Source organism: Lactuca saligna, chromosome 8 (assembly GCF_052625555.1).
Source record: "Lactuca saligna cultivar CGN05327 chromosome 8, ASM5262555v1, whole genome shotgun sequence".
Lineage (NCBI taxonomy): Eukaryota > Viridiplantae > Streptophyta > Magnoliopsida > Asterales > Asteraceae > Lactuca > Lactuca saligna.
This window is the reverse complement of record NC_136424.1, coordinates 191374830-191386492: the sequence shown is the minus strand read 5'-3', so window position 1 is coordinate 191386492 and position 11663 is coordinate 191374830. Positions and strand designations below refer to the sequence as shown.

The window sequence follows — 11663 nt, the reverse complement described above, 5'->3', positions numbered from 1 at the left end:
AAATATTATGGGAGAATTAAAAATTTTAAAAATTAAAAAAAAATTAAAAAAAAAAAACCAAAAATAGTGTTATTTATGTTTTATTTCTTGTTCAAGAAAATCAAAAAACAAATTCAAAAATATTTTTGTTTCTGTGCTAAGTTTTCTTTTAGTTTTGTTTTGTTTTGAAAAGGGATTTCAAGTATAGATAAGACTGATGAAGTTTGTGTCGAAGATTTCTGAGCCAAGGCTTTATCCGTGATCATTGAAGAATTCTCATTCGAAAGAGCAAGAAATGAAGATTTTTCTTTCAACATTCAATCCTTCAACCCTAGAAGAAATGTACTTGAAGATTATGTGACAGATTGCATTGAAGCCTCCTCAATCAGTCTGCTGCTATCTTTGTACCTGCTGAAGTGATCTAAAAGTTTGGTTCTCTCTGATGTTCTCTTTGAAGATTCTCAAACCGAAAGCGCTATCTTTCAAGAATTAGTACGTCAAGCCTCCTCACCCAATGTGCGTTCAATGCCAAAATTTTGAAGAAAAACCCAACTGCTCAAGATGAAGTCATTCATTGAAGATTCATCGAGTTCATCTTGAAGTCGTAAAGAATTTGAAGATTAATGTCGAAGCCAAGCTCTCGATGAAGATTGACAAGAAAAGTCAGCTACTTCTTAGGGGAGCTTGTTGGGTCATTTAAGAAAAGAAAAGAAAGCTATAAACCAAGGGGGAGATTGTTGGGTCAAAAATATGGTTTATACTTTGCTTTTCTGGTCAATTGTGTTTTACTGTCATATTTTATGAGTTTACGGTTAGGTTTACGGCCAGGTGGGTGTTTACGGCCATAAACCTTATTTACGGCCCATGTTTCTCATGTATATATAAGGGTGAGGGGTGTGAGGAATGAGTGATGAACACATAGAATAAAGGAGCTTAAGTGTGTGCATTTGAAGGTGTTCTAGCGAGAGAAAAGAGAGTGTGTGTTAGTGTGTGTGAATCTTGTATCCAGATCTTCATTCATATCAGTACATAAAAGATTCATCATCATCTTCTTCTCCTTCTCTTCTTATTGTGATCTGACATCATCCGTTTGATTGAGATTCCGCACCATCAAATGGATCTGATTGATACACAGACATTTTTGGGGACTTACAAAAAATAAGGAAATATGTGCATAAGTTTTATAAGAGTAATACAACAAAGTACAAGCTAAATAATGTTATAATTGATGTGTAGATTCTTGGAAGAAAGGATTTATCTATCTCATGCGAGCTAATTTTCAGGTTCAAGGAGGCGAGTTACAGTAACTCTCATATTATGTAAGTATTACTTGTTTTATGTTATTATTCATGGATACCCTAATATGGTAGAGTTAACAAGGAAAGGAAGAATGTAGTTTGTTCTCTAGTGAGATAAGGAAACACGATTTATTTCCGTATTCTCGATTCGTTAGTTGTTCTCGTGTATTAAATCACATGAGATTATATAATCTAATCACATATGACTTATATGCACAAGATTTATTTTTGTGCTTTCGATTCAATAGTTGTTCTCTGTCCATATTGATCGTATAATATGTGATTAAATACATAAAATGACATATGATTAAATACATGATAACAAATATTAAATTGAGAACGTGAATTTGAATCTTATTCACATAAATCGTATGTGGGTGATATATGGGGTGGTGATTATAGTGGGTGACAGGTGGCGGTGGCGAGCAATGGTGATGGGTGATGGAGACGGGTGAGGATGATAGGGGTGGTGGTGGGTGGGTAGGTAGTGGTTGGTGGTGAGGGTGGTGATGGTGTATGGTGGTTTTGGTGGGTGATGGGTGGGATGGTGGTGGTGGGTGGTAAAGGTGGGCGGTGGCGATAGGTGATGGTTGGTGGTTTTCAGTGGCCAGTGGTTTTGATGAGTAGTGGGTGGAGATGATGGTGACGGGTGGTGGTAGTGGTGGGTAGTAGAGGCGGGTGATGGTGATGGGTCGTGGTGACGAGTAATGGTGATGGGTGGTGGGTGGTGGTAATGACTGATGGTGGTCATAATAGTGGGTATTGGGTGGGTCGTAGTGATGGGTGGTAGAGGTGGGTGGGTGGTGGTGATGATGGTGGGTGGTGGTTGGGGGTGATGGTGGCGAGTGGTGGTGGTCGGTGGTGATGGGTGGTGGTGACGGATTGTGGTGATGGGTGGTACTAGTGACACGTGGTAGTCATAATGGTGGGTGGGTGGTAGAGGTGGACAGTGGTGGTGGGTGGGTGGTAGTGATGGGTGGTAGGGGTGGATAGTTGTGGTGGGTGGGTAGTGGTGGTGGCTGAGGTTGGTGGTGGCAGGTGGTGTTGATGGGTGGTGGTGGTGTATGGTATTGTTTGGATGGTAAGTGTTATTAATTAGTGGATTTTTATTTCTTTTTTTTACTTATTTCTTGATTTATATTAATATTATATAATATAATAATTTTAATTTTAAAAAAATTGTGTAATATTGTGTGATAAAAATTTGTTCTCTTCTTTTAAAGCTGAACTAGTATCCCAAACACCAAAAAATCAGAAGGATACGTGATAAATACGTGTTGGTATCGAAACAAGGAGTGGCTGTTTTAATCCATGGTTTGAGTCATTTGTCAATGTCGAACACATATCAAGAAGGTCCATGTGTTTCTTTCTACTTCTTTTTTGGCTTGTTTCAGGAGAGTTTACAATAAGAACTTGTTGTTCTAGGAAAATGAATCAAGAATTTTTTTTTCGATTGTCTTTTGATATAATAATATCATTCCGATTAGTTTTATGATGAAATAGGAGAGAAAGGTGAGCCATTGAGTGAAAATCTAATTAAAAGGAACATGGTTATTTTTGTCTGTTTCTCTTTAAAAAGTCGCATATTTTGCTCTTATATGCACAACATAATTGTGTATTTCATTTTAAAAACCAACTTTCTTGCATAAACTAAGAAAAAATATGAAACCTCATAACATAAACGAACATCCAACCAAAAAAGTATATTTTTGGAGCTCAAAAGGCTTATTGAAAAATATGATGCAATTTTTTGTCCAACAAAAGAGCAGGATTATCTGCAAATACATGTAATCATCAAAACTATCACTCTCTTTTAGGTTAAAACAAACAGCTTACAATATTCAAAATGCTTCAAATACAAATTTCAATCTCTTCATGCAGCCACTGGTTTCTGTCAAACAAAATTATTATAACTAATTAATTATTATCAGTAAAAAAAAATAAAGTAGATTTCTATTTTAGATAATATATAAAGTTCATTGCTATAATCAGTAAAGAAATGTGACTACATTTCTATTATGGGTTAAAAATAAAACCAAGAAAATAGTAGCATCCTACTTTAATTTCTCCTTATTACAACATTTTACTTTGAAAAAACTTGTCGAATTATAGAAATTTCATCCAAATACAAAACTATTTTGAATACTATAAATGGGTAGAATTTCAAAGTATAATGAAATTTTGGGTAGATTTTTCAAAGTGCATGAATATGAAAATTACAGAAAATTTAAGGAAATGGAGAATTTACCTCTTCCTTCTTTCCTCCAGAGAAGAGCTTGTATCCACCATAAATAAATACTCCCCACCCAGTTAAAGAGACAATAACAAACTGAAAACACACACACACACACACAGAGAGATTCATATCATTACAATTTCAAGAATAAGTTCTTTTTTTATCTGATCCCAAACTTATATAGAAATGATATAAAATTTAGAAACAACAATGTTCTATTACTTGTTAATGTTATTAAGCTCTATTAACCTAAGATCACATGAAACCCTAAAATCTTCAATAATCGCATTTTTAAAGAAACAAACTAATATCATGTCTCAACAAAATCCTAAAACTTTCAATCATCTCAATGTAAAAAACAGTTGAAATATAACCCTCAAATCACACATTTACTAAAAAGAAACATCATGTGAAAACCCTAAAATCTTCAATAATCTAATAGTTTCAAAAGATCAGACTCAAGTCACACATACGCAACAAAAACAAACTCACAGAATGCGAAAACCCTAAAATAGTTCATCATTTCAAAGTATAAACTGTTAAAAGGTCAAACACAAATCACGATGACTCACATGCTCTTCCTTCCACTTAGACGGACTCATTGGATCTTTCCAGAAGTCAACCTTCGGTGTTCCATGAGGATCTGAAAACAAACAAACACCATCATTTAAGTCGCGTTCATTTGAGGCACACAGCTCTGAAACTGTGTTTTACAAGTACACATCTAATCTCAATAGTCAAATCCGATTAGTTTGTGTGTTTCATTTGGGTGTTAGTGATTGAGAAAGAGAGAAGGAGCTATGGTGTACCGGCGGCGCCAGCGAGGCCACGGCGCTGTATAAGGGAAGCGGCTTGAGAAGCTGATCTGGGAGAAGAAAGTCGGAGGAAAGCTGCAGCTTGACGAGCCGCCAAGGATGAGGCCATTTTTGCAGAAGTGAAGTCGTTTGTTCCGATCGATGGATGGAACTTCCCGTAAATAAAAAATGAAGATTTGGGGGACGGCGACCGAGTACTGAACCAAGAGGAAGAGATGAAAAGTAAAACGGTGTCGCACGTTGCTTTGTTTAGGTTATAAATTAGGGATATCCACCGAAATGAAACTATTTTTAAGTGAGGTTATGATTTTTTTTTTTTTTTGGAAAGTTAATTGGCCATATTTCTAAAAAAAATAATAATAAGATTTAATAATGAGTAAATTACATTTAAAGTTTTGTCTGAAATGGTTATTATGGATAAAATAATAATAAGATTTAATAACGAGTAAATTACATTTAAAGTTTTTGTGTGAAATGGTTATTATGGATTTTTTTTTTGACATGGTTCTATGGAACAAACTCAGTACACAAACTAGTTCTTACCGTAGATATTTCCATTAGATTAATCCTTTAAGCTTAAAGAATTTTTGATAATGATTATTTCTATCATTTTGTGAAACTTGCTTAATAACTATTTATAAAATTTTATATAAGAATTATTTGAAATATTGCAATTTTAGTCTCTTATTTTTTCTTTTTAAATTTTCTGCTCTTCTTTTTCATAATTTTATTATTATATATTTTTTAAATATATAAATAAATTTTTTGTCTCGATTTAATATAAAATATTTAAATTACCATACATAATTTAATATTTTCATTTTCTATTTTTCTCTAAAAATATTTAAAGTGTAAAAACATCATTTTTTTACTTTTTAATTTTTATGTGATATAGTTTTTAAAATTTATCTTCATTTATCTTATACTAGTATATTTACTCTTATGAAAAAACAATGTGATGTGTTATTATAAAAAAATGTGATTATAGAAATAATAGTATGTTGCTATTTTATTTTAAGAGTATATGTATGTGGTTTAAGTTAAAAATAAAAATATATTTTTGTTTTGAATTCATAATATAAGTACAATAAATTTTATATTGTTTTGATATAAAATTCTGACATTTAATTTTATATATATATATATATATATATATATATATATATATATATATATATATATATATATATATATATATATAGTTTTATCAAAATTTGAATATATTTCTTAATAACATATAAATTTTTAAATCAAAATTTAAAAAAAAACGTCTGTTAGCGAATAATTAACTTTACTACTACTCATGCTAAAATAATTAACCATATAAATAATATGACATCAAATTCCATTTAATTTATTTTTTTTAATCGAAAATATTTTTAGCGAAATTAATGTCATATTATTTTCGTTTAATTTCGTTTAATATCACATTAATTCTGTTTAATTCATTGTATATCAATATATAAAATATTTTTATTTTCTATTAAGTAAATAGAATTAAGTGGAATTAATACAGCATAGTTAAGTATTAGTTAACCGACATTTTTTAATTTTGCTTTGAACAATTTATGTCTTATTATGGAATATATTCAAAATTTGATAAAACTAATTAATTTTATAAAATTAAATATCAAAGTTTTATATTGAATATTGTACTTATATTATGAAATCAAAAGTGAAAAATATTTTTATCTTTAACTCAACACCACATATTTATATTTTTAAAATAAAACAGCAACATACTATTATTTTTATAATAACACATCATGTTTTTTTTTCATGAAAATAAATATATTTGTATAAGATAAATCAAGATAAATCTTAAAAATTATATCATATAAAAGTTAAAAAGTAATCAATTGATGTTTTTACGCTTCAAATATTTTTAGATAAAAAAAGAAAACAAAAATGTTTACTTATGTAATGTAATTTAAATACTTTAGATAAAATTTAAACAAAAAAATTATTATATTTTAAAAATATATAATAACAATGTTGTAAAAAAGTGGGCTAAAAATATAAACAGAAAAAAGTGAGAGATTAAAATTGTAATATTTCAAATGGTCATTGTATAAAATATTTCAAATGGTCCTTGTATAAAATTTACCTGAGTGGTAATATTGTGTGACTGGAGGGTCTTATCCGAGTATTGACCGGAGGGTCTTATGTGCTTATACTGAGTTATGTGATATATTATATATTATGTCTTTGTGATTTATGTTGTATATTACTATGTGCCTTATTGAGTTAGGACCAAAGGGTCCAAACCGAGCTGTGAGACTGGAGGGTCCTCACTGAGATACATGACTGGAGGGTCCAACCTGAGCTTTGAGACCGGAGGGTCTTCACTGAGATACTGGACCGGAGGGTCCAACCCGAGTAATGAGACCGTAGGGTCTTCACTGCGACACATGATCGGCGGGTCCTTATCGAGTATAGCCATAAGAGGCTAATTATTTGTGTGTGTGGTATTTTGGGGAAATCACTAAGCTTCGTGCTTACAGTCTTGTGTAAAATGTGTTTCAGGCACCTCTCAGGATCACGGGAAGGCGTCGGCTTGATTGCACACACCAGCTAGAGATTATGTTTTTGAGGATTTTGGGATATTATCAAACATTTTGTTGTCTTGTGTAACGAACAACTTATACATTTGTGTTTTGAGAAATATGAGATTATGTTTAATGTGGTTTTAAATATATATATATATATATATATATATATATATATATATATATATATATTTGAAAATTTAGAGTGTTACACTAGAGACACCTCCCCTAGGGTTAGTAGCATCCTCTGACTCATTGTTGGGTTCATGAGGCAGTTCATTCACCTCTACATCCATTCCTTCTAATTGTTTTGAAGGGTCATCATTGGGAACATCCACAACTATGTCGAACTCCCCCAACAGGAATTCCATGTTTCGCCTCTTACTATGGCACTAGTTAATAGAGCTAGCATTAATGCCTTCCTCAAGTGCGGAGTCCAGTTAGGACAACTTTTGCTTAGATGCCTAACGACCCTCTATAGTGAACAAACCAGTTGATGGCTCGTCCTCATGATTGTAGGGTAAAGGATCATGGCGAGAAGCTCCCACAATAGGCGCGTTAACCAACACCTGGTCACCCTAGGATCTGGATCCTTGTGAAGGGGCAATAACAGGCCCATCAAGGGCCATGGCACAGTTAGCACCGACCGTTAGAGGAAGTACCTCCACCAAGGGCACTTCCTGGTTAGAGGAAGTAGCCTGGAACTGGCCCCTTAAGACCATCTTGAAAGGGATAACACTTTCTCGACCTGCGACCAAAATGCAAAGCAACATAATTAGGGAGATCGGAAAATCATCGACCGTAACACATAAATATATACACACAAAAGAAACCAAAAACAAAAAAAATAGGGAGGGGAAGGAGAGGCATTCAGTATCCTTCTCAACGAAGAATTGAGGTATCGCTCCACGTGCCCTCTAGGCGACGCTCATACCAATAGTATCCAACATGAAATATTCCTAGGCCTTCCCATTAAAAGAAATGGTCATCAACACGTTGGCCATATTTTTGTTGGCTTCGCAGAGGGTAGGTATCAGATCAGTAAAGTTGGTTTTGCGGGGATAGCCATTGTCAACCAAATCACGGTTCACCCATAACCATTTATCTTGCCAATTCTTTTTGGGGACCTTCTTATTTATCATGAATGTGTGGATGCCCCACCTTTAAGAGAATGTGTGCACACCAGACAAGATTGATGAGTTGAAGAAATACTTGAAAGCCCAGAATTGGGGAAGCACACCCAAGGCTCGACACGTCATCTCAAAGCCGACTATCTTGTTGACAGCGTTGGGAGTTAGATCATCGATAGAGAAGCCATAATAGTGCATGATGTTGTCAAAGAAATCAGTCATCGATAGTCGGATCCCCGCCTCAAAGATCGGTATGGGGACTCCGACCTTGCCTTATGGTGTCCTGGTTATAATAGCCCACTTTCGAGGGTTCTCCAAATCATGCTCGGAAAGGAAACCAAATCAGTCCTACAGATCTGCAAACTAGCTTAGAGAGGGCACAATCCTAGTATTCAGAGCGTTCATTGTCCACCGATGAGCAAAAATAAGATGGAGAGAGAAATAAAAATCAGTAAGAAGAAAGGAATGACAGAAGTAAAGGAATCGATATAGATAAGGAATGTTATAAATACGGGCAGGAAATTTGAACAACAACAATGATGAAACTGTCTATGCATACGGATCTATTACATTAGCAAGTATCATAAGTTATCTCTATAAAACACGTTTCTAGGTATAAGCTAGAACAACTTAGTTAACTCAAGCAAACACCGACGTTTACTAGCCTAGGGGACTTGTTAACGTATCCCAATAGGAATACTTTAAAGATAACAAGACCATTACCAAAGTATGACCTAGTCAATGGTTGCTGCTCGACAAATGCTAGGTCCGGACCCTCGCCCCCGCAACCTTGCATTTATGTTGTAATGCCCGTAGATTCAAGCTAGTCAATTTAGAGACAATAAGCGTTAGTGACTTTTTGATAGAATATTATTTAGAGGAAATAATCTTATCCAAGTTATAGTATATGTCACAGGGGTTCCGTACGTATAAAGAACGCCGAAATCCAAGTTATAACGAAGAAGTTAGGACCTGCCGAAGTTTTGCGGCAAAACCGACACTCAACCGGGAATCATAAAAAGTGAGTTGATGATAAAGTAATTTTTATACTTAGCGATCTAAACAAAAGTAGTAGTATACATTAAACCAAGAGTGCGCATAAAAAGAACGTCCAAATCTGACTTCGTATGAGGAAGTTATGATTTTTCTAAGATTTGGCATAACAATATGTAACAGGAATTCGAATTTTAGATTGACCGATTTTTATCCGACACAATCTAAATGAGAATCGAAGATCTTGTTAATAGGAGCTCAACGATATAAAGACAGACAAAAACGGACGTCGGATGAAAAATTTATGAATTTTTAACGGATTTTAACTGTCTAAGTCTATTAAAATATAACTTTAAAAATAAATCAAATTAGTCGAGGGAGTCTAAATGAAAGTTGTAGATTCCATTGATACCTATGTGTAGATATAAAGAATGTCAAAAAAAATAGAGATCATATATGAAAGTAATAGATTTTAGAAGATAATTAATTTTTGGAGTAATCTGCAAGTGATTCAGCAAGAGAACGCCCCGCCTTCGCACCGAACTCATCCTATAAAACAGAGGCGCAAATCACTTCATTTCTCACATCATTCTCACCATTTCTCTCCTAAACACCCCAAACCCTCTCTTCCATTCCCTAGCACCTCCTGGGTGTTAGAATCGAGTCCTAGAGCACCCAAAGACTCCGAAAAGAAGAGCTTTCGACTCATAAATTCTACCGCTGCAGAGCCCGGTTCCTAGCCAAACCTCCTCGTAAGTGAAATATGATGACCTTACTTTAAGTATAGCTTATGTTTAAGTTCAATATTGTTATTATAGACTTATAAACAATATATATATATATATATATATATATATATATATATATATATATATATATATATATATATATATATATATATATAATGTTATTATAATATCTTTTAACTACTCGCGGTACGGGGAATCTGGTTTGAAGGGCCACATAGGGTTGTTGGAATTCAGAAGTGCTATAATGCCAAAATGGTCCTTCCCTCGGGTGTTTCATGTATGTCCCCTATCCGTACATAGTAGTTGAAAAGTATTGTTTAACACTGAGAAAACAATAATCACTTGTAAATAGTCGCGATAAATATTAGACTAAAATCTAGTGGTAATGATACTAAGGTTCGTCAAAGTAAAATAGAATTGTTAGAAGCATAGCGTTGCCCGAGTTTGGAATCATCACTTTAACAGGTGAGTGCATAGTTACTTTCATCTTACACATAGATATGAAGTATTTAATATAAATTACATGCTATGCGTGCATATTATATGTGTTCTTGATATGTAAGCTGGATGAACCGAATATACATGTTTTATTTGATGTAAACTATATATGTATTTTATACCTATAAAAATATTAGATAAAGATGGGTAGATGAATGATGAGGGATGGAAAATAATATAAATGAACATTGGCAACTATGGACTTAGTGCCCTATAGATGAACATTGGCAGCTAGGCCACAACCTGTAGATGTTTTTGAACTATGATGTACTCTAAACATCCTAGCAGTTGCGTTGAATGGATAATATCGACAGTTGCACCTAATAGGGAACATCATAATCTTGGTAGATGTGCCTAAATGATAATATTGGCAGTTGTGCCTAATAGATAACATTGGCAGCTGTGTAATTGGCAGCGATGGACTTCATGCCTATTCCTTAGGAAAATCCTTAGGAATGAATGAGTGAATGATAGATGATTCTTAGGGTAGATCCTTAAGAAATAAAGAAGATAATGGGGATAGGTAATTGAGTTTATTGTTTGATGATGAAACATAATAACTTTATTATTGTGGGTTGAAAACCCTATGTACTCACCAGATTTCCCAACGCGACCCACTCAGTTTATTCTTATCACATGTGTCGATATGAAGCAACATTACACTGAGAGATTAAAAGAGATGTAAATCACTAGTGTAAATGAATTTAAGGTGTGTTTATGCTTATTTTTCTATGTTGACGATAACATCCGAAAGTTTTAATATAAACAAAAATACATTTCTTTAGAAATGCTTTGATAATATATTTATCATGTTTTCTAGGAACAAATTCCACAATACTATTCTTTAAAATGAATACTTTGATTTTCAAATAAGCATAAATAAAAATTTTAAAATGACTGTGAATTTGGGGATGTCACATATTCCTCAATTCCCTAACGCCAAGGCCAATCCTAGAACGAGAAGCTTCGGTCTACAGCAAGACAAAATAGAATTAGATGCATCCTAGAGTGATGGGTGCAGCGCATAGCACACTGCCTTCTGGTTGTTCTGCTCCAATAGCTAGCAACCGCTAATGGAGCACGATTTACCAATAGGATGCCCCCATGTCCTGTCGGCTCAAAAGGAAAAAAAGGCATTATCGGGAGTTTGTCCCCACAGCAACAAGTTCATAGAGAACCCTTCTCCTCCAAGAGTAGGGATCACCTATTTCTCTATCTCAAGCAAAACCATAATTCTCTCATCCAATTACTAACTAGACTGTCAGAGTCTCATTCTGGGACCCCTCCACGTACGTCGAATAATGTCGAATCATTATTTGATGTGATTCTCATGCTTAACTTAGACAGAAACCACCACAGACAATGTTAAGCTAGAAGACATATCAGAACAGGTTGGAATATACCCCAAGGTTGGAA

The 11663-nt window shown here is 33.9% G+C and overlaps 1 protein-coding gene across 1 annotated transcript; it reads right to left on the bottom strand.

Moving 5' to 3' along the window:
- Nucleotides 1-2965: 2965 nt before the first annotated feature.
- On the bottom strand, nt 2966-4570 carry LOC145008277 (uncharacterized). The gene is made up of 4 exons (XM_078966902.1): nt 4323-4570; nt 4086-4156; nt 3526-3606; nt 2966-3168 (listed from the first exon to the last, which is right to left on the bottom strand). Exons 1-4 carry the CDS (start codon nt 4435-4437, stop codon nt 3151-3153), a joined length of 285 nt encoding a protein of 94 aa, XP_078823028.1. The 5' UTR covers nt 4438-4570; the 3' UTR covers nt 2966-3150.
- Nucleotides 4571-11663: the final 7093 nt, after the last annotated feature.

Coding starts and splice junctions, on each gene's coding strand:
- LOC145008277 (XM_078966902.1), bottom strand. CDS start 4,437: ATGGCCTCATCCTTGGCGGCTCGTCAAGCTGCAGCTTTCCTCCGACTT. Junction 4,157..4,322: donor TGGCCTCGCTGGCGCCGCCG/GTACACCATAGC, acceptor GTTTGTTTTCAG/ATCCTCATGGAACACCGAAG. Junction 3,607..4,085: donor CTAAGTGGAAGGAAGAGCAT/GTGAGTCATCGT, acceptor GTGTGTTTTCAG/TTTGTTATTGTCTCTTTAAC.